A 23,194-nucleotide genomic window follows, 5' to 3' on the forward strand; every position below is an offset into this window, starting at 1 on the left:
GCTGTGGTCTGGAATCACACATAGACCAGACCAGGTAAGGTTGGCGGGTTTGCTTCCCTATAGGACATTAATGAACCAGATAGGTTTTTTACAACAATCCATGAGTTTTATGGTCACCATTACCGAGACCAGCTTTCAATTTCAGATTTTATTAATCGAATCTAAATTGCACCAGCTGCGATGGTGGGATTTGAACCCATGCCCCCAAAAGATTAGCTTGGACCACACGATCTTGCCCACTTCGCAGTTTAACCCAGGGAAGCTTTCAGGAGAGTGAGGAAACCCCCATGCAGCTGTTAGTAATTACCTTATTCAAAAAGGCTGCATATTCAATCTGGTGGTTCTAACAGACAGTGGGTTCCCGATCTGTGCATAACTCGTCAGGGTCAATGACGGTCTGGAGTGCCTTCAAACAGTGAAGTGACTAGCTGCAGTCATGCCTGGGTGAGAGGCTGCAGCTTGCAGCATTTATTCTGAAACTGTGCCCTTCCAATTCACTACCTTGCTCTTCGCTCACGTTGATATGCACTACCCTGTTGTCAGCCCCAGCCTTCCCTGCAGTTTGGGAGCAGTTTATGCAGCTCCACCTGATGAGGGACAAAAGGAACAGTACCAGCAACACCAACAGCACCAGGAGCAACACCAGCAGCTGTATCACAGGAACACAGGAGCAGGATTAGGCCATTCAGCCCCTTGAACGTCCTCTGCCATTCAACTAGAGCATGGCTGATCTAGACCTCAATGCCATTTTCCTGCACTATCCCCACGTCCATTAATGTCATTAGTATCTAGAAATCTGTCGACCTTATCTTGAAAATACTCAATGATTGAGCTTCTACAGCCCTCTGGGCTAGAGAATTTCAAAGATTCTGAGTGAAGAAGTTCCTTTTCATCTCAATCATAAGTGGCTTGCCCCGTATTCTGAGGCTATGTCCCCTCGTTCTAGACACCCTGGCCAGAGGAAACATCTTTCCTGCATCTACCCTGTTGAGCCCTGTAAGAAGTTTGTAAGTTTCAATGAGATCACTTCTCTTTCTGCTAAACTCTAGAGAATACAGGCCCAGTCTCCTCAATCTCTCCTCATAGGACAATCCCACCATCCCAGGGATCTGGTGAACCTCTGATACACTCCCTCTATGGCCATTATCCTTCCTTAGATAAGAAGACCAAAACTGTACACAATACTCCAGCTGCATTCAGCTGCCTTCCCCTCAGCCATATACTCCTCCACAGGACAGAGGATGTTGGACACAGAGATCCAGCTAGGAGGTAAGATCATCAACACAGGGTTTACAGCTCTCTTGACATGAATGAGCACCAGTGCTTCATAAGGCTCAGGCCTTAAAAGGTAAATTGTTGCTGACCTCTACAGCTTTCTGGAACAAGATTTCCTTTCCAGCAGAGCCACAAAGATCTAAAGGAAGGATATAGAGGAACAAATTTGCAAGGTAATTACAGAGAGGTGTAAACATCATGGAGTAGTTATAACGGGGACTTTAATTATCAATATATATATACTGGATAGTGGTAGCATAAGGAGCAGTGAGGGACAAGCATTCCTAGATTATTTTCAGGAGAATTTCCTACAGCAGTATGTGTCCAGTCCAACAAGAAAGGAGGCACTGCTAGACTTGGTTCTTGGGAATTAGGTTTTTTTTATTAGTTCACAGAATGTGGGCTTTGCTGGCTGAGCCAGCATTTGTTCCCCATCCTTAGTTGCCCTTGAGGAGGTGGTGGTGAGCTGCCTTCTTAATCGCTGCAGTCCATATGGTGTAGGTACACACACAGTGGGCCAAATAGATCAAGTGACAGTGGGGGAACATTTAGTAGACAGTGATCATTGTATCATAAGGTTTAGGATGACATTGGTCAATCCAGACTAAGAATAATCAACTGGCAGACAGTGGACTTCAATGGTGCAAGGACAAAGCTGGGCCAGGTGGACTGGAACTAAAGGTAGGCGGGTAAAACAGTAGCTGAACAATAGGCTACTTTCAAAGAGGAGAGATTTGGGCACAGTCAAGGTATGTTCCCTCAAAATGGAAGGGTAAGACAAACAACTCCAGAGGTCCCTGGATGACAAAGGAGATAGAAATGAAGTTAAAGAAGAAAAAGTGCGCTTATGACAGGTGTCGGGTAGCAAATACAATTGAGAACCAAGTTGAATACAGAAGGTTCAGAAGGGGTGTGAAAAAGCAAATGCGAAAGACTGGCAGCTAACATAAATGGAAATCCCAAAGTATTCTATAAGCACATCAATAGTAAAAGGGTGGTAAAAGGAGTAGTAGGGCCGATTAGGGACCAAAAAAGGGATTTACACATAGAGGCAAAAGGCATGGCTAAGGTGTTAAATGAATACTTTGCAGCTGTCTTTACCTATAAGGCAGATGCTGCCCAGGCCATGGTGACAGAGGAGGAAACTCAGTCACTATAAGAGTTTAAAATTGATAAGGAGGAGGTGTTGGATAAGCTGTTGGTACTTAAAGTTGATAAGGCATCAGGAGCGGGTGAGATGCATCCAAGAATATTGAAGGAAGTGAGAGTGGAAATTGCAAAGGCACTGGCAATAATCTTTCAATGTTCCCTGGATTTGGGGGAAGTGGGATTCTAGGGACTGGAGAATTAATAACATTACGCCCTTGTTCAAAAAAGGTTGTAAAGATCTGCTCTGTAATTACAGATCAGGCAGTTTAACTTGGGTGGTGGGGAAACTTCTAGAAACAATTATTCGGGATAGAATTAATAGTCACATGGAAAAATGTGGATTGATTCGGAAGAGTCAGCATGGATTTGTTAAAGGAAAATTGTTTCTAACGAACTTGCTGGAGTTTTTTGAAGAAGTAACAGAGATGGTTGATGAGGGCAATGCCGTTGATGTGGTGTATATGGACTTCCAAAAGGCATTCAATACAATGTCACACAACAGACTTGTGAGGAAAGTTACAAGTCATGGAATAAAAGAGACAGTAGCAACGTAGATACAAAATTGGCTGACGGATAAGAAACAGAGAGTAATGGTTAATGGGTAGTTTTCGGACTGGAAGAAGGATTGTAGTGGAGTTCTCCAGGGGTCAGAATTAGGGCCCTTGCTTTTCCTGATCTATATAAATGATCTAGATTTTGGTATGCAGGGGGCAATTTCAAAGTTTGTGGATGACACAAAACCTGGGAGGATTTTAAACTGTGAGGAGGACAATGTAGAACTTCAAAAGGACATTGACACATTGGTGGAGTGGGCAGATAGGTGGCAGGTGAAGCTCAATGCGGAGAAGTGTGAGGTGATACGCTTTGGTACAAAGAACATGAAGAGGCAGTATAAAATAAAGGATACCATTCTAAAGGATGTGCAGGAGCAAAGAGACCTGGGTGTGAATATACATAAGTCATTAAAGTTGGCAGGGCAGGTAGAGACAGCTGTTTCTAAAGCATACAGTATTCTAGGCTGCAGTAATAGGGGCATAGAGTACAAGAGCAGCGAGGTTAAGATGAAACAAAAACAAAAACAGAATTACCTGGAAAAACTCAGCAGGTCTGGCAGCATCGGCGGAGAAGAAAAGAGTTGACGTTTCGAGTCCTCATGACCCTTCGACAGAACTTGAGTTCGAGTCCAAGAAAGAGTTGAAATATAAGCTGGTTTAAGGTGTGTGTGTGGGGGCCGGAGAGAGAGAGAGAGAGAGAGAGGTGGAGTGGGGGTGTGGTTCTAGGGACAAACAAGCAGTGATAGAAGCAGATCATCAAAAGATGTCAACAACAATAATACAAAAGAACACATAGGTGTTAAAGTTAAAGTTGGTGATATTATCTAAACGAATGTGCTAATTAAGAATGGATGGTAGGGCACTCAAGGTATAGCTATAGTGGAGGTGGGGAGAGCATAAAAGATGTAAAAAAAATAAATAAATAAATAAATAAATATTTTTTTTTCTCTTTTTATAATGGAGATAGGTGGGAAAAGGAAAATCTATATAATTTATTGGACAAAAAAAGGAAGGGGGAAACAGAAAGGGGGCGGGGATGGGGGAGGGAGCTCACGACCTAAAGTTGTTGAATTCAATATTCAGTCCGGATGGCTGTAAAGTGCCTAGTCGGAAGATGAGGTGTTGTTCCTCCAGTTTGCGTTGGGCTTCACTGGAACAATGCAGCAAGCCAAGGACAGACATGTGGGCAAGAGAGCAAGGTGGAGTGTTAAAATGGCAAGCGACAGGGAGGTTTGGGTCATTCTTGCGGACAGACCGCAGGTGTTCTGCAAAGCGGTCGCCCAGTTTACGTTTGGTCTCTCCAATGTAGAGGAGACCACATTGGGAGCAACGAATGCAGTAGACTAAGTTGGGGGAAATGCAATTGAAATGCTGCTTCACTTGAAAGGAGTGTTTGAGTCCTTGGATGGTGAGGAGAGAGGAAGTGAAGGGGCAGGTATTGCATCTTTTGCGTGGGCATGGGGTGGTGCCATAGGAGGGGGTTGAGGAGTAGGGGGTGATGGAGGATGGACCAGGGTGTCCCGGAGGGAGCGATCCCTACGGAATGCCGATAGGGGGGGTGAAGGGAAGATGTGTTTGGTGGTGGCATCATGCTGGAGTTGGCGGAAATGGCGGAGGATGATCCTTTGAATGCGGAGGCTGGTGGGGTGATGTGAGGACAAGGGGGACCCTATCATGTTTCTGGGAGGGAGGAGAAGGCGTGAGGGCGGATGCGCGGGAGATGGGCTGGACACGGTTGAGGGCCCTGTCAACGACCATGGGTGGAAAACCTCGGTTAAGGAAGAAGGAGGACATGTCGGAGGAACTGTTTTTGAAGGTAGCATCATCGGAACAGATGCGACGGAGGCGAAGGAACTGAGAGAATGGGATGGAGTCCTTACAGGAAGCGGGGTGTGAGAAGCTGTAGTCGAGATAGCTGTAGGAGTCGGTGGGTTTGTAATGGATATTGGTGGACAGTCTATCACCAGAGATTGAGACAGAGAGGTCAAGGAAGGGAAGGGAAGTGTCAGAGATGGACCACGTGAAAATGATGGACTTATAAGATGAACTTATATAAGACACTGGTTAGACCTCAGCTGGAGTATTGTGTACAGTTCCAGGAGCCACACTATAGGAAGGATGTGAATGCATAGGAGAAAGTGCATAATGGTTCTAGGGAAGACACACTTCAGTTAGGACGAAATATTGGAGAAGTTGGGACTGCTTTCATTGCAGAGGAGAAGGCTAAGAGGAGACTTGATAGAAGTTTTCAAAATCATGAGTATGGACAGAGTAAACGGGGAGAAACTGTTTCCGCTCATAAATGGATTGAGAAGCAGGGGGGCACAGATTTAAAGTGTTTTGCAAAAGAGGCAAATGCGAGGTGAGAAAAAACTTTTTCACACAGCAAGCAGATAGGGTTTGGAATATGCTGCCTGGAAATGTGGTAGAGAAAAGTTCAATTGAGGTAATCAAGAGTGCATTGTTTCTATTTAAATAATCATCCAATGTGCAGGGTTACGGGGAAAAGACAGGAGATTGGCCCTCAGTTAAAATGCTCAGATAGCCGGTGCAGACATGATGGGCTGAATGGCCATCTTCTATGCCGTAAAATTCTGTGATTCTCTGTGACATTGTCACTGACTGTCAATGTGGCTATCATGGGAGGGCCAACCAACCCTGACCCAACCCCATCCCCACACCAGTTCTCTGCTTCTCCCTGCAGTTCCAAGCTCTCCCGTACAGAGAAAAAGCAGATAGTTGGAAATAGATTGTGGTTAGAGGACAAGATTTGTGGAGGGCATGGATGTGAGATGGCACAAAGGCGACTGTGAGTATTGGGAAATGTGGAGTGCCTGGAGAGAGAGGATTGAATGGAGCTCCAAGGTGTGTTCATCTGAGAAGTGCTGCGCAGGAGCATAGAGTGAAAGTCAGCATGTGGGAGTTCACACTGAAAGTGTTATGCCAGTCACCTTTCCTGCTCTCCTCGGATACTTGGGGCTTCTGGTGCATCGCCTTCAGGTTGAGGGACCATATTCCTGCTGCTCTTTTCTTTGATAGGCCATTTCAATCCACACCTGTTGGTTTGGCCTCTCTCTCCCATCCCTGGCAAACCTCATCTCATTTCAGTTCCTCTGATCCTGCAGCAGGACCTCCAGAGAAGAGTCTGGGAATCAGGGGCGTCCCAGATCTCTTTTTCATTTCTGTGTTTGCTGAAGTCACAGGAAACAATGCACTGTTCCAACCATCCTAACCTCTGCCTGAGGAAGGTGCAATTCCTTTAACTGGAAACCCTTTCTTTTACATATTCGGTGGGTCATCCTATGTGCCCTTACTGATTTATGAAAAGCTCTGAAATGGGATGTTAACGCTGTGGCTGAGATTAAGAGCCACAACAAAGCTTGCTTCAAAGACAAATGGCTTCCTCACCTGCTAGTCTCCCCGCTGCCTGTGGGTCTCTTCAGTTAAGATTCCACCCAATGTGTCAGGATAACCTTTGATAATAATTTAAGAGGTGCAACAGGTTCTAAGCAAGTCTGAACAATGTCTAACTGACTCCAGGATTTACAGAATTTTCTACTTTGTGGCCTTAAATGAACAAGCCATTCTCAACAAAACCCCACCTTCGCAACAAATTCAGGCAGATACCCCTTACACTGTATAAGATTGTTATGATCTGGAATGCAATTTGTACTGGAATGGAAGAAAAACACAAGGGAAAGAGCAGGGGAGTGTGACTAATTGGACAACTCTTCCAAGAGCCAGCACAGGCCCAATGGGTTCATCTGTGCTACATGTTTCTATGAACACTCCTAGTTTGCAGGTTCGGTGTCAATATGACTTGTAGAAGGAAAGGAGTGGAGTTCTTAGACTGATGGCAATATTTTGTTGCTGGCAAGGTGAAGTTTGGGTATCTATGAGAATGACACTGTGAATAGAGTGTTATTGTTAATGACAGGGTGGGGTGGAAGTGTCCTTACAAGTGACAAAGCAAAATTGACGTGTTTATGTAAGTGCAATTTTTCAACAAACACATTTCCGGTTGTATTATTGGCCAGGTGGTTCTGGAAGAATAATTGCTGGTTAATGACACATGCCTTTAATCATATGCAAATTGGACAGAAAATTCAAGGGATTAAGACTCATTCTATGCTATGCAAACCTACAGAACTGGCTAAGTGACTTATGCCACACTTTGATTTGTTTCATGCAAATCAGATCTCATCCTTAACCTCCCTGTTATTTTTAAGAAACTGTTGGGTTTGCAGATTAATTGCCATTGAACTCAATTCAGACAGTTAACAAAAACAGAATTACCTGGAAAAACTCAGCAGGTCTGGCAGCATCGGCGGAGAAGAAAGGAGTTGACATTTCGAATCCTCATGACCCTTCAACAGAACTAGGTGAATCCAAGGAGAGGGGTGAAATACAAGCTGGTTTAAGGTGGGGCGGGGGGTGGTGTTGGGTGGGGGGAGAGAAGTGGAGGGGGGTGGTGTGGTTGTAGGGACAAGCAAGCCCCCCACCCAACCCCACCCGCCCACCTTAAACCAGCTTATATTTCACCCCTCTCCTTGGATTCACCTAGTTCTGTTGAAGGGTCATGAGGACTCGAAACGTCAACTCTTTTCTTCTCCACCGAAGCTGCCAGATCTGCTGAGTTTTTCCAGGTAATTCTGTTTTTGTTTTGGATTTCCAGCATCCGCAGTTTTTTGTTTTTATCCTAAAACTTCAGCCCTGTTTACATATTTAGCATTTCAAACCTAGCTTCTTTTGATGAGTCAAAGCCTACCAGCTGTCTCCAATTCAGTTAAGCCCCCTCCAACACACACACATAAACTATCCAAACCCCGCTATTAACCTACTGTTCCAATAAATCACAATAATATTATGAGAATTATTATACTTTTGTGACAAAACACAAACCACTTATGTGCAAAGGATATTAACCCTTTGTTAATATGTAAATATTAACAAAGGGGGAGGCGATGGTGTAGTGGTTGTGTCACTGGACGAGTAATCTAGAGACACAGGGTAATGCTCTGGGGACCCGGATTTGAATCCTGCCATGGCAGATGGTGAAATCTGAATTCAATAAAAATCTGGAATTAAAAGTCTAATGATGACCATGAAACCATTTTCAATTGTTGTAAAAACCCATCTGGTCCACTAATGTTCTTTAGGGAAGGAAATCTGCTGTCCTTACCTAGTCTGGCCTACATGTGACTCCAGACACACAGCAATGGGGTTGACTCTTAAATACCCTGTGAACAAGGGCAATTAGGGACAGGCAATAAACACTGGCCTAGCCAGTGATGCCCACATCCCATGAACGAATGAAAAAAAAATAGAGCAGTCTAAATGATCGGTGATGTAAGATCACATGACAATAGGGCACGCTGATGGTAAGTTCTACGTGAAGCCTCTTGCTAAATCTTGTCCTGTATATGGTTATAAGGATGTTCAATACCAACAGCCTTACTTGCAGCAGTGTCTGCTGATCCTGACCAAAGACACCCGAAGCTAAGATCCACAACAATGATAACAGAATATGGAAATATGCACAAATATATAAACGCATGGACACAAATATATACAAATGCACATAAAAATATGCACACGTATACAAATGCACATATGTAAACAAATACACAGGTATGCAAGTTCACATACGGAAATACATGGACAAATACAGACAGATGGATACATGCACTTATATATAGACATAATTGCAAATACACACACATCATGGCAGATGACAGTATCTTCTTTAGTAAAGAAACTTGTCAGTTTTTTCCTTGTTTACAAGTCTCTTCCCTTTTTTCTCCTAATCAGTGTTTCTCGGTAGACGATTTTTTTGAACTCGTCAAGAAGAACAGGAATGACACCAAAACACTGACGTCCGTTGACTTTTTCCGAATCACTCCCGGACTGCTGCTTTTCCTGAGCAACCCACATAAAGTGTGCAAGGTCATACAGTCTGGAAGGTGGGACAAAGCAACACTGGCATTCACAGAGAGCCTGATGATGAAAGGTAACATTAACCAAATCCCTGACTCCACCCATCACCCAGTAGAAGAGGTAGTGGAGAAGGTACTGGAGGCAATACAGAGGAACTATCTGGCAGTGGCCAATGATCAGGTGAGTTGTGATTGGCGCTTGGTGCCTTTTCTATTTCTCTCCTCCAAGCCACTCACCATCCTGACTGAGAGCTATATCGCCGTTCTTTCACTGTCGCTGGGTCAAAATCCAGGAACTTCCTCCCTAACAGGACTGTGGGTGTACCTCCACCACATGGACTGCAGCTGTTCAATAAGACAGCTCCCCACAACCTTTCAATGGGCAATTAGGGGTGGGCAATAAATGTTGGCCTAGCCAGTGACGCCCACATCCCATAAAAGAATTTTTAAAAACCTAATCAGTTAATGTCAGCATAACCTTGAACACTATACCGCACTAAAATCATTAGCAGGGCTGCACTTTGTATGAACCAACTTAGAACCTTAAATGATTGATTAATTAAACAACCAGTAAAGCATTAAGATAATTTCAGGAGATCATTGACCAACACAAATTGAGGCAAGATTACAGCAAGGGAACAATCACTTCCATTACTGCAAGGCTTTGTCAGTCCCTGCAGACCATAGGCATAAGGCAAGACATTTTACATAGTATTACATAGAACATGCAGCACAGAAACAAACTATTTGGCTCATCTTGTCTGTGCTGGTCTTTGTATTCTACACAAGGCTCCTCCTACCTGTCTTCACCTAATCTAATTGGTCAGTGCCGAGCATGTGTTTCACAACTGTAAAGCAGTGTGTGGAAAATGATTACAACATCATACAGCTTGAGTTAAATTACATACGGATACATGAGTTAGGAGCAGGAGTAGGTCACTCGGCCCTTCATGGCTGCTCCGTCATTGAATAAGATCGTGGCTGACCTGCCTGCAACCTCCCACCTACCCCCAATAATCCTTCACATCCCTTGTTTATCAAGAATCTATCTACCTCTACCTTGAAAACATTCAAGGAGTCTGGGCGGAATTTAATGGCAGCGCGATTTTACGTTCCTGCCGGAGTCGATGGAGTTTAGAATGGCTCGCCATATTTTTACGGCCCCCTCCCCACCGTGACAGGACGATGAAAATTCTGGCCTCTGCTTCCACCGCCTTTTGAGGAAAGGAGTTCCAAAGACTCATTACCCTCTGAGAGAAAAAAAATTCTTTTCATCTGTCATAAATGAGCGACCTCCTTACTTTTAAAGTGACCCCTAGTTCTAGATTCTCCCAAAAGAGGAAACATTCTCTTCACGTCCATAAAATAAAAGCAAAATACTGCAGACGCTGGAAATCTGAAACAAAAACAAAAATTGCTTGAGGAAACTCAGCAGGTCTGACAGCATCTGTGGAGAGAAAGAGAGAGTTAATGTTTCGTGTCCGTATGACTCTTCTTCAGAACTAAAGAGAAGTAAAAATGTGGTGAAATATATACTGTTTAAGGGGGGTGGGACAGGTGAAGCTGGATAGAAGGCCAGTGATAGGTGGAGGCAAAGGAGAGATTGCAAAAGATGTCATAAACAAAAATCAAAGGGGTGTTGATTCTGGCTAAGGAGGTGCGAATGGTGACATTAAGAGTAGAAAGCAGAATGAGCAATTGACAGATAACCCTAGTGGGAGTGGGGGGAGGGGATGGTGTGGGAAAAAAGATCAAAATAGGTTAAAAGGTGGGGGTAAAACAATGAATGGAAATAAATTTTAAAAATGATAATAAAAATAGGTGGGAAAAAAAGATATATATGAAAATTAAAAAATAAATATTTGAAAAAAGGGGATCAAAAAGGGGTGAGGATGGAGGAGAGAGTTCATGATCTGAAGTTGTTGAACTCAATGTTAAGTCCGGAAGGCTGTAAAGTGCCTAGTCGGAAGATGAGGTGCTGTTCCTCCAGTTTGCCTTGAGCTTCACTGGGACACTGCAGCAGGCCAAGGACAGACATGTGGGCATGAGAGCAGGGTGGTGTGTTGAAATGGCAAGGGACAGGGAGGTCTGGGTCATGCTTGCGGTGTCTTCACGTCCACCCTTTCAAGACCTCTCAGGATCTTATATGTTTCAATCAAGTCACCTCTAACTCTTCTGAACTCCAGCCGATACGAGCCTAGCCTGTCCAATCTTTCCTCATAAAACTACCTGCCCATTCCTGGTATTAGTTTAGTAAACCTTCTTTGAACTGCTTCTAATGCATTTATATCCTACCTTAAATAATGAGATGAATACTGTACTCCCAATGTGGTCTCACCAGTGTCATAAGAACATAAGAAATAGGAACAGGAGTAGACCATTCAGCCCCTTGAGCCTGCTCTGCCATTCAATAAGATCATGGCTGATCTTCTTGTGTTTTGATTTCCACGTTCCCATTTAACCCCGATAACCTTTGATTCCCTTGCCTAACAAAAATCTATCTACTTCTACCTTAAAAATATTCAATGACCCCACCTCCACAACCTTCTGAGGCAGATAATTCCAAAGTTGCACAAGACTCTGAGAGAAAACATTTCTCCTCATCTCTGTCTTAAAAGGGCGACCCCTAAAACTCCAGTGGAAACAAGCCCAGTCTGTCCAACCTTTCCTCCTAAGACAACTCATTCCAGGTATCAATCTAGTAAACCTCCTTTGAACCACCTCCAATGTGTTTACTTTCTTCCTTAAATAAGGAGACAAAAACTGCACACAGTATTTGAGTGCGGTCTCACCAATTTCCTGTACAACTGAAGCATAATCTCCCTACTTTTATATTCAATTCCCTGGTAATAAATGATAATATTCTATTAGCTTTCTCATTGGAATGTATCTATTCTGTGTATTCTGAAATATCCCTTCAAATGTCTACCACTACATCTCTATTGACCTATCTCTTAACCTCCTTTGCTAGTTTAATTCCCACTTAATTGCTCTTACTTAAGTTTAAGATACTAGTCCTGGACCCACTCTTTTCTCCCTCAAACTGAATGTAAAATTCAATCATATTATGATCGCTGTTACCCAGGGGTGCCTTCACTATGAGGTTATCAATTAATCTTATCTCACTGCACAACACCAGGTCTAGTATAGCCTGCTCTCTGTTTGGTACCAGAATGTGCAATTCTAAGAAACTATCCTGAAAACATTCTATGAATTCCTCATCTAGGCTATCTTTTCCCATATGATTTTTCCAGTCTATATGTAGATTAAAATGCCCATAATTATTGCCATATCTTTCTGACAAGCTCCCATTATCTCTTCTTTTATACTCTGTCCTACTATGTAGTTACAATTAGGGGCCCTGTACACCACTCCCACAAGTGACTTCCTGCCTTTTTCATTTCTCATCTCAACCCACACCATTTCTACATCCTGGTTTTCCAAACTTAGGTCATCCCTCTCTAATGTGTTAATACCGTCATTAATTAGCAGAGCCACTCCTCCACCTTTTCCTAGCTTCCTGTCCTTCCTAAATGTCACATATCCTTCAATATTCAGGTCCCAACCTATGTTACCTTGCAGCCATGTCTCTGTAATGGCTATCAGATCATACTTATTGATTTCTAATTATGTTATCAGTTCATCTGTTTTGTTTCAAATGTCTGTGCATTAAGATACAGAGCCTTTAGTTTTGTCCTTTTATTATTTTTGTAACCTCTAGCGGTACCTGCTATTTTACTCTTAGATTTTTATTCTCGAACCCTCCTGTCATGTTCTGTTTATCATTTCCCACAGTAATACCTTTCTCTCTTGTCTTGTCCCTACTCTTTGGTTTACCACATCTTCCCAAATTTGATCCCTTGCTTCCACTAATTAGTTTTAACCCCTCCCTACTTTCCTAGTTATGTGGCTCACTAGAACACCAATCCCAGCTCGGTTCAGGTGTAGACCGTCCCAATGATACTGATCCCACTTTCCCCAATACCGGTGCCAGTGCCCCACGTACCGGAACCTACTTCTCTCACAAAAATTTTTCAGCCACACATTAATTTCTCTCGTCTTATTTGCCCTATGACAATTTGTACATGACTTACGTAATATCCCAGATTATTACCTTTGAGGTTCTGCTTTTCAATTTAGTGCCTAGCTCCTCATACATTCCTAATTCTACCTATGTCATTGGTACCTACATGGACCATGATAACTGGATCCTTGCCCTCCCACTGCAAGTTCCTCTCCAGTCGTGAGCAGATGTCCTGAACTCCAGCACTGGGCAGGGAACACAGCCTTCTGGACTCTCACTCTTTGCTACAGAGAACAGTGTCAATCCTCCCTCGCTATACTGTCCCCATCTTGTTTCCAGACTTGATTGCTGAGTTATCGAAATGCAGAGAACATGTTTTTGATTCACACCAGAACATAATGATGGACTAAGGCAGAATTTGGTGATATGAGACTAGCATAGAAATAAAATGGTTACCAGAATTGTTAGGTACTAGTTATGTTAGTTAATTAATTTCTTTCTAACTGCAGCCCTGTGTCAATGTGACTCAAATCTTAGGCGAGTCTGATCTGGGTTCTAATGGAATGACCGAAGATGACCTCAGTCACTTTTCCGCTATTGTGCTTTACCATGTGCTTCGAGGAGACTGTATACTCCAATACTTATTGCCAGGCCCGGAATACTTTCTCGACTTTATCTTTCACATGTACCATAATGACTTGGCAAACATCACCAGAGCAGGTGAGGACAATGTCTCCATTCAGCTTTTGGTTAGTTATCAGTGAGAGTGGGATTGGTGCATGAGGATGGGAAAATGACCAAAAAGTGCCATCATAAGTGGAATTTGGAGCATTAAAGGCCACTGGGCCTCATGGGCATTTCGCAGGGCGAAGTCTCTCAATGATGAGGTAGCAGGTGGCTGAGAACAGAATTTTGCATGACAGGAGGTGGTCTTTGAGACGAAGGGGAGGGGTGTGCGGCTTAAGCTAAGTGGTAGGAATGGGTTTGGGAGGCCAATGCGGTCAATGATAGGGGAGGCCCAGCTTTCTTGCTGAGTTTAAAGAGGCACTGCTCCTCCTCCTGACTCACAAGGAAACTGTGATGGGCAGTTAAAATCATGTTGGGGTCCAAATGACATAATTGACCTCGAACATTTAAATATTGGCGATGGCCTGGTGCTGCTAAAAGCCTGGCAATTAATATGGCTGTCTCGTTGATGCAGCAAGTGCACAGCGGGTAGTCATTTTAACCACCTACCCAATCTGTTCTTGACGGGCAGGCAGGTTTAAAATTGTGTCTGATATTTCGGGCTCTTAACTTCCTTCGCAACTTTCCTGCTTTTGTTTAACCTTCCCTCTATTTTGTTTTCTGTTGACTCCTATTTCAGTTGTGCTATACCAGGCTTGAGAGTTTCTGACACGTATACTGGTACTCTCTGGTCAAGAGAACTAAAATTAATTTCCAATGTTTTATGATTAACTAAATTCAGTAGCACTGAAATTATATTCTCCATTTGGCAGTAGAATCATTGATTTTGAAAATGTAACACAAATAAGAGTAAGCAAAAAAAGTTCAACAATAACATTTAAAAAGGAATATAGGATAAATAATCAAAAATGAAACATTTGGAGGGTGAAACAACAGGGGTCTGGGAGACAAAGAGCCAGCATAGGCACAATGAGATGAAGGACCTTCTTCTATGCTGCAAGATTTTAGAATTATATAAGTTAAACCATCTGCAAGTGGTATTCTGACTACTGTGACTTGGCTGCCATTTGAAGGGAAGGGGAATGAGAATGGGGGAGGATGGGACAGCCTAGTTAAAACTGTGCATTATACCTGGCTCAGTTGAAGCTATTCCATTGGCTGCCTACAGAAATCTTTTCAGGGATGATACACTCCCCTCATTTTGCTGAGCTTTCTCTTTATTCATTCATGGGATATGAGCATCACTGGCAAGTCCAGCATTTGTTTCCCATCTCTAATCTGATGGGAGGTGTTGGAATTTTGAGATAAAGAAGTTCCTTTTTCGGGGGATAATATGACTTCTATTTGCAAGTAAAAATTGATTTGCAAAGTTAAAACATTTGGTCCTCTAGATGCATGCTGTAATTATATTGATACATAACTGGAGTAGCGATACATTCAAAATTAAATGGTTAAGATGTCCAACCATTTCTAAGTGCCATGGTTTCATTATTTAGCATCGACTTCCATTCCCAGTTCCTTAAATAATACATTGACATTTCTTATCCTGTTCAATACTTAGCCCTCAACCAACATCACTAAAATGTTAAAAACAAAAAAACTGCGGATGCTGGAAATCCAAAACAAGAACAGAATTACCTGGAAAACTCATCACTAAAATGTTTATTTGATCCTTTATCTTGTTATTGGTTTTGGACCTTGCTTTTTACAATTTTGATTGCCACATTTCCTACATTACATTTTGCCTAGCAAGAGACATAAAAGCAGATTGTACATAGGTATGTTAAAGGGAAGACGTTAGTAAAAGTAAACATGGCTCGCCTACAGGAGGAAGCAAGAGAAATTATAACAGGGAACAAGGACATATTTTGTATCTGTCATCACCGCATGATGAATACCTGCCACTCACCTGGATGAATGCAGCTCCAACAACACTCAAAAACCTCGACACCATCCATGACAAAGCAGCTCGCTTGATTGGCACCCCATCCCCCACCTTCAACATTTACTCCCTCCACAACTGACACACAGTGACCGCAGTGTGTACCATCTACGAGGTGCACTGAAGCAACTCATCAAGCCTCTTGCGACAGCACCTTCCAAACCTCTACCACCTAGAAGGACAAGGGTAGCAGACACAAGGGAGCACCACCACGTCTGCAAGTTCCCCTCTAAGCCACTCACCATCCTGACTTGGAAATATATCACCGTTCCTTCACTGTCGCTGGGGAAAAGTCCTGGAACTCCCTCCCGAACAGCACTGTGGGTGTACCTACAACACATGGACTGCATTGGTTCATGAAGGTGGCTCACCAACACCTTCTCAAGGGCAATTATGAACGGGCAATAAATGGTGGCCTAGCCAATGATGCCCATAACCCATGAAAAATTTTTTTTTTTAAAAAAAGACATAAAAATCATTCTGAAAAACTTAGGGAACAAAGATGCTAGTGAGAAATTAATATTTAAAGGTGGTACTAGAGGAAGTAATGGGAATAAAAGCTGACAAATTCTCTGGCCTGATAATAACATCCTAGGGTTTTACAAGAGGTTGCTGCAGAGGTAGTGGTTGCACTGATGTTGATCTTCCAGATTTCTCTAGATTTAGAATGGTCCCCACAGATTGGAAAGTAGAAAATTTAATCTTGTTATTCAAGAAAGCAAAAACAGAGAACTATGGGCTAGATAGCCTCACATCAGTAGTAGGGAAAATGCTAGAGTCTATTATTAGGGATATGGGAACAAGGGATATGTAGATAGTGTGGGAGGTGAAGTTGAGGTAGTTGAGGCATATCATTTAATTGGAAGAGCAGGTGTGAGGTGCTGAATAGCCTAATCCTGCTTTTTCTTATGCTTTTATGATTACATCAGGTAAAATTGAATGGGGGAGGTGGTGGCATAGTGGTAATATCACTGGACTAGAAACCCAGACACCCAGGCTAATGGGGACATAGGTTCAAATCTCCACCACGGTTAATAAATCTGGAATATAAAGCTAGTCTCAGTAATGGTGACCATGAAACTATCATCAATTGTTGTAAAAACCCATCTGGTTCACTACTGTCCTTTAGGGAAGGAAATCTGCCAACCTCACCTGATCTGGCCTACATGTGACTCCAGGCCCACAGCAATGTGGTTGACTCTTAACTGCCCTCTGAAGTGACCTAGAAAGGTCAGTTCAAGGGCAATTAGGGATGGGCAACAAATGCTGGCCATAAAAGAAATGAAGAAAAAAAAACAACGTGCTTTAAGAGGTGTGGAAGCTGCTATATAAATGCAAGTCTTTCTTTCTTTCATTTCAGATCTTGAAGACTTGATGAATAAAATTGGTCTGTCTCAGAATAAAGATGAGGTTTCTGCGGCTCATGACCACGAGCATGAGCACCATGATGAGCAGGATCACAAGAATGTGCCATCTAAAAGTCTGGGGAAGGAGGATGCCAACATGACCACCAATAGCTGGGGCATGGTAATGTTACACTCCTTTAAATCATTCTCTTTATCAATTACTATTACAGGTCAGTCAGGAAACCTAGAACAAGCTGTTTCAGGGTTCAGTGGGTTGATTCCACATTTCTTTGAAATCAGGCATATCAGGGTCACTCAGCTGCCCCTGGGTTACCTACTCAGTACATGAGATATGTGGACCAAGAAAGTTCCAGTTTTAATATCTGACAAGACCTGAGCCAAGGCAGTGACTAAGGGGTGCTACATTTACCCCATGTCCCAAGGTTGAGGAGAAGAAAATTTAGTCAGTATTTTCACTCCGATCACTATCCACTCTGCTGGAATTGCTTATGTAGACATCAAATGAGCTCTATGCAAGGGGAAAGATAGTGAATATACATAGCTTGCTGCTCTCTATGATGTACTCACTGGTCTCAGAACAAAGATTGCTGTAGTAAGCAGTCATTGCTTATGTTAGTGTACAGATTCATTTTAATGTATTACTGAACGAGCCAGCCACCACTAATGTAAATTCAAAGGATATTGCCATCACGATTACTGAATTTGAACAGGCCTTCCATAACTTTGATTTGCCATTTTTAAACAAAACCTTGCATTTCTTAGAACATGCTCACTTATCTCATTATTGCATTTATCGGTACATCTTGTTTCAAAAAAATTTAAAAGTTTGCAACAACCAAAGGGTTTGGGGGTTATTTCTCCAACTGGCATGTGATCTGACCCACCAGCTTGCTGCTGATATTTAAAAATTACCTCCATTCAGTTTCCTAGTTTTACCTCAACCTAAGTTTTAAAGGTACGCTACACAGCAGTGTGGGTAAAGTTTCATTCATCTGAAATAAAAGCAAAGTACTGTGGATGCTGGAAATATGAAGTAAAAACAGAACGTGCCACTCTACTGTGGTCACTGCTCACAATAATGGAGTCTCCTCTACATTTGGGAGACCAAACGCAGACTAGGTGACCGCTTTGTGGAACATCTTTGCTCAGTCTGTAAGCATGACCCTGGCACCTTCCTGTCACTTACCATTTTAATTCACCAACTTGCTCTCACGCTCACATTTCTGTCCTCGGCCTGCTACAATGTTCTAGTGAAGCCGAACGCAAGCTGAAGGAACAGCACCCCATCTTCTGATTAGGCACTTAACACCGTTCTGGACTGAACATTGAATCCAACAACTTCAGATCATGAACTTTGTCCTCCATTTTGATTATTTACCCCCCCCCCCAAATGCCAGTCTGTATCTTGTTCTCATGTTTTTTGCTTTCAGACAGCACTAACTTTTATTCTGCTATTAACACCTACTCTGTACTAATGCTTTGTGTCTTTAATGCTACCATTGTCACTCTTTGCCTTGTATTCCATTACATCTTCATCATTTAATCTCTCCTGCTCTCTAACCTATCACTGACCTTTCTCTTCTGTTCCACCTGCTGCTTCCCCTTTTGTCAACAGCATTAAACCCATCGCATTTCTCTGAAGAGTCATACGGACTCGAAACATTAACTCTGTTTCTCTCTCCACCGATGCTGCCAGACCTGCTGAGTTTTTGCAGCATTTTCAGTTTTTATTTCAGATTTCCAGCATCCGCAGTATTTTGATTTTATCCCATCACATTTCTACCTCTCTTCAGTTCTGAAGAAGGGTTATATCGGACTTAAAATGTTAACTCTGTTTCTTTCATTCATCTGGGCTGTTTAAGAAACAGACAGCAGCTTAGTAAACTGCATCAGGGTAGGTATAATCTGATTGTGCAAAAGCAAGCACACCTCTAATCCTGCAGTGAGGGAACAGAGTACAGAGGTAGAGCTCATTTTTAAAAGCAGGAAGAAAAAAATTAACTCACGCTTAATACATTCTGTTCCATGTAAGCTAAGAGAAATTTCAGGCCCCTTAGGTTCAAGGGGCAAACAGTACTGCAATTTACAATGTAGTCTGTATCAAGCTTTATTATGTTACATGGAGAATTTGGCTTGAGTCAGCAACCAGTGGCGGATGAACTAACCAGAGGGCAGCACAATGTTTTATTATTTTATGAACTTAAGATAGCATTTCAGAAATTAAAGATGTCAGTCAATGTTTTCCTTATCTGGAGAGGTAAAGGGCTGGCACCATAAACAGTGCAATAAATATACTGAAGCTGGTAGAAAAATAAACCCTGCAACCACTGGTTAATGGAGTCGATCGGGTAAATACAAAGAAACTACTTTCTCTCACAGAATAAGTACAGTACAAGGGGTTCAACATTAAAGTTTGAGTTCAGTCATTTAGAGATGATGTCAAGAAACACTCCTTCACATGGAGAGTAATACAAATCTGGAATTCTCTCCTCAAAAAAAGTTGTTGTTACTGGTGTTCAATTGAAAATGTCAAAACTGAGATTGATAGATTTAAGTTAAGCAAGGGAAGCAAGGGTTCTGGAACCAAGCTGGTTTGATAACATTCTGATATTGATCACCCCTGAGCTGACGGAATGACAGAAGAGACTGGAGGGGCTGAATGGTCAACTCATATATTCTTACGGTATTCACCTGTGTATTGTTGAAAAGAAACATGCTGTCAAAGCTTTTCATGTTGCACTCATCAGGATAGACACAAGAATGCCAAAAAGCATAGGGGACAATAGTTCCCTGGTGCATTCTCCATAGCAATTCCTTGGCCAATCAGAGTCGACTTGCTAACCAATCAGCACACTTTTCTCATGCAGTATAAGTTGTTGCTTCCTTTGCGGAAAATGGTATAGGTGGTAACATATTGACACGGATAGAAGATTGGCTAGATAACAGGAAGCAGAAAGTAGGCATAAATGGGTCTTTTTCAGGTTGGCAAGATGCAACAAGTGGCGTGCCACAGGGATCAGTGCTGGGACCTCAACTATTTACAATTTATATAAATGACTTGGATGAAGAGATTGAAGGGATGGTTGCCAAATTTGCTGATGACACAAAGGTAGGTAGGAAAATAAGTTGTGAAGAGGACATAAGGAAGCTACAAAAATAAGAACATAAGAAATAGGAACAGGAGTAGATCATTCGGCCCCTTGAGCCTGCTCCACCATTCAATAAGATCACGGCTGACCTTCTTGTGTTTCGAATTACACATTCCAATTTATCCCCAATAACCTTTGATTCCCTTGCCGAACAAGAATCTATCTCCCTCTGCCTTAAAAATATTCAATGACCCCACCTCCACTGCCTTGTGAGGCAGAGTTCCAAAGTCACATAACCCAATGAGAGAAAAAAATTTCTCCTCATTTCTGTCCTAAAAGGGCAACCCCTAATTTTAAAACAGTGCCCCCTGGTTCTGGACTCACCCACAAAAGGAAACACCCTTTCTACGTCCAACTTGTCAAGGCTGTTCAGGATCTTGTATACTTCAATCAAATCACCCCTCACCCTTCTAAACTCCAGTGGAAACAAGCCCAGTCTGTCCAACCTTTCCTCATAAGGTAACCCACTCATTCCAGGCATCAATCTAGTAAACCTCCTCTGAACTGCCTCCAATGCATTTACGTCCTTCCTTAAATAAGGAGACCAAAGCTGCGCACACTTTTTGAGGTGCGGTCTCACCAATGCACCATATAACTGGAGCATAACATCCTTACTTTTATGTTCAATCCCTCTCTTAATAAAGGATAGCATTCCATTAGCCTTCTTAATTACTTGTTGTACCTGCATACTAACTTTTTGTGGCTCATGTACTAAAACACCTAGATCCCTCTGCACCTCAGACTTATGCAGCTGTTCTCCATTTAAGTAATACTCTGCTTTTTTTATCACCATGCACTTTTATTTTCTGTAATAACCTTTGATGTGGCACCTTACCAAATCAGATATAGATAGGTTAAGTGAATGGGCAAAGATCTAACAGATGGAGTTTAATGTGGGAAGATGTGAAATTGTCCATTTTGGCAAGAAGAATAAAAGGGAAGCATATTAGCTAAATGGTGAGAGATTTCAGAGCTCTGAGGTGCAGAGGGATCTGGATGTCCTGTGGCATGAATCACAAAAGGCTAGTATGCATGTACAGCAAATAATTAGGAAAACTAATAAAATGTTATCATTTATTGCAAGGGGAATTGAATACAAAAGTAGGGAGGTTATGCTTCAGTTGTACAGATTGGTGAGACCACATTTGGATTACTGTATACAGTATTGGTCACCTTATTTAAAGAAGGATGTAAATGTGTTGGAAGCAGTTCAGAGAAGGAGTACCACACTAATACCTTGAATGGGTGGGTTATCTTATGAGGAAAGGTTGGACAGACGAGGCTTGCATCGGCTAGGGTTTAGAAGAGTAAGAGGCGACTTGATTGAAACGTACAAGATCCTGAGGGGTCTTGACAGGGTGGACGTGGAGAGGGTGTTTCCTTTTGTGGGAGAATCTAGAGCTAGGGGGTCACTGTTTAAAAATAAGGGGTCACCCATTTAAAACAGATGAGGCAAGATTGTTTCACTCAGATGGTCATGAATCTTTGGAACTCTCTTCCTGAAAAGGTGGTGGAAGCAGAGTCTTTGAATATTTTTAAGACAGAGGTGGATAGATTCTTGGTAAGCAAGGGGGTAATACGTTATTGGCGGAAGGTAGGATGCACATTTAAAGTTACTATCAGTTCAGCCGTGATCTTATTAAATGGCGGAGTAGGCTGAGGGGCTGAATGGCCTACTCCTGCTTCTTGTTCGTATGAAATTTGGTATTTTTGCATCCGTCCTGATGAGTGCAAGGTGAAAAGGTTTTGCAGAATATCTCCTTTTTAGCAAAACTCAACTTCTGCACTACTATGCGATGAGTCGCATTTACCTGTCATGAAAAATTCCCTCCTTGTTGGGTCGCTGCCTCAAGGCTGCTCTCCACAAACTTGCTCAAACAATTACAGGAAGCCTATAAACTCAATTTAGAATAAGGACTGACATGCTCTTTTTTCCCCTTGCATTTTGTTTGCAGAAATGCTTTAGCTCCAGTGAAATAATGACGATCTATCACGTTCCAATCAGTGCAACGATTTCCCGCCATGACTTTGTTCAGCTGAGTCCTGCGTTAATCCAGCAACTTCTGAGCCAGGCCTGCACCAGAAACCACCAAGTTGCAACACATAACAAATTTCAGCTGACCGTTGCTGAAAGTAAGATTCTTCAGCATATGATGTGTATCTGCAGCAAATGCTAATATCAGTGTTCTATATTGGATTCTATATCTGGATTGTTTGTTCTCAGCTGTGGCTCTGTGGTAACTCTTTCACCTTTGAGCCAGAGGGTTGTGGCTGCAAGTCCCACTCTAGAGACCTGAGCAAACAATCTAGTCTGGCACCGCAATGCGGTACTGAGGGGGTGCTGGACAGTCGGGTGGGAGGGGGGCGGGGGGGGGGGGGGGGGGGGCGGCGGTGGCGGTGACATAGAGCAGAATTTTCCCAAACAAATGTTAGAGTCTTGATAATGGCTGGAAATGTATGTTGGCAACATGTAGGGCTGGCTGGTGGGACTACCCTCTTGATTTTACAGACGGCAGCTCATGAATAAACTGGTGCCAGGGTTGCCATCTTGTGCAGGATGGCCACCTGCTCCCAAGAGTTGCCAGCCCAATCACAGGGTTAGCAACTCATTAGCGCTGCACTCTTGCTTGCCATTGGCTTTCTTAAAGGGTGGGTCTGAAGCCTGAAATTAGCCTGCTCATTTGGTATGAGGATGGTGTATGCTGTGGAGAGATCCAAAAAGTACCTTAATACCTTGTACCTTCAATAGTAGAAACAACAAATGTTTAATTTTGTTATTGTTAAAATGCCTCCTTTTTTTTCCCAGGATACATTTACGGATCGATTGCAACATTGGTTGTGAGTCTTTGTGCCGTGTTTGGGATTGTGATAGTGCTGTTTACCTCCTGCACTAATGCATATCAGTATGTCATACAAACCTTCATCAGTCTGGCAGTGGGGTCACTAACTGGTGATGCTGTGTTACATCTCATACCCTCGGTAAACACACTTTTTATCACAATATTTTGTATATTACAAACAAAAGAATGCTTTAAATTAAATTGCATCAACATGGAACTTATTTGACTGGATGAAAGAAATGGGAAAGTGTGGCTGTCTTTCTGTTATTAA

At 42.6% G+C, this 23,194-nt stretch overlaps 1 protein-coding gene across 2 annotated transcripts in view; it reads left to right on the top strand.

Moving 5' to 3' along the window:
* The window catches only part of slc39a4 (solute carrier family 39 member 4), a 55,175-nt gene that overhangs the window by 14,673 nt on the left and 17,308 nt on the right, over positions 1-23,194 (top strand). For both annotated transcript variants that reach the window (XM_041183358.1, XM_041183357.1), the window contains exons 2-6: positions 8,790-9,095; positions 13,448-13,658; positions 16,928-17,094; positions 22,039-22,216; positions 22,890-23,062. In XM_041183358.1, the coding sequence (XP_041039292.1) occupies positions 8,979-9,095; positions 13,448-13,658; positions 16,928-17,094; positions 22,039-22,216; positions 22,890-23,062 (846 nt within the window). In that variant the 5' untranslated portion in view covers positions 8,790-8,978. The remainder of the gene's footprint in view (positions 1-8,789; positions 9,096-13,447; positions 13,659-16,927; positions 17,095-22,038; positions 22,217-22,889; positions 23,063-23,194) is intronic.

This window comes from Carcharodon carcharias, chromosome 3 (assembly GCF_017639515.1).
Source record: "Carcharodon carcharias isolate sCarCar2 chromosome 3, sCarCar2.pri, whole genome shotgun sequence".
NCBI lineage: Eukaryota > Metazoa > Chordata > Chondrichthyes > Lamniformes > Lamnidae > Carcharodon > Carcharodon carcharias.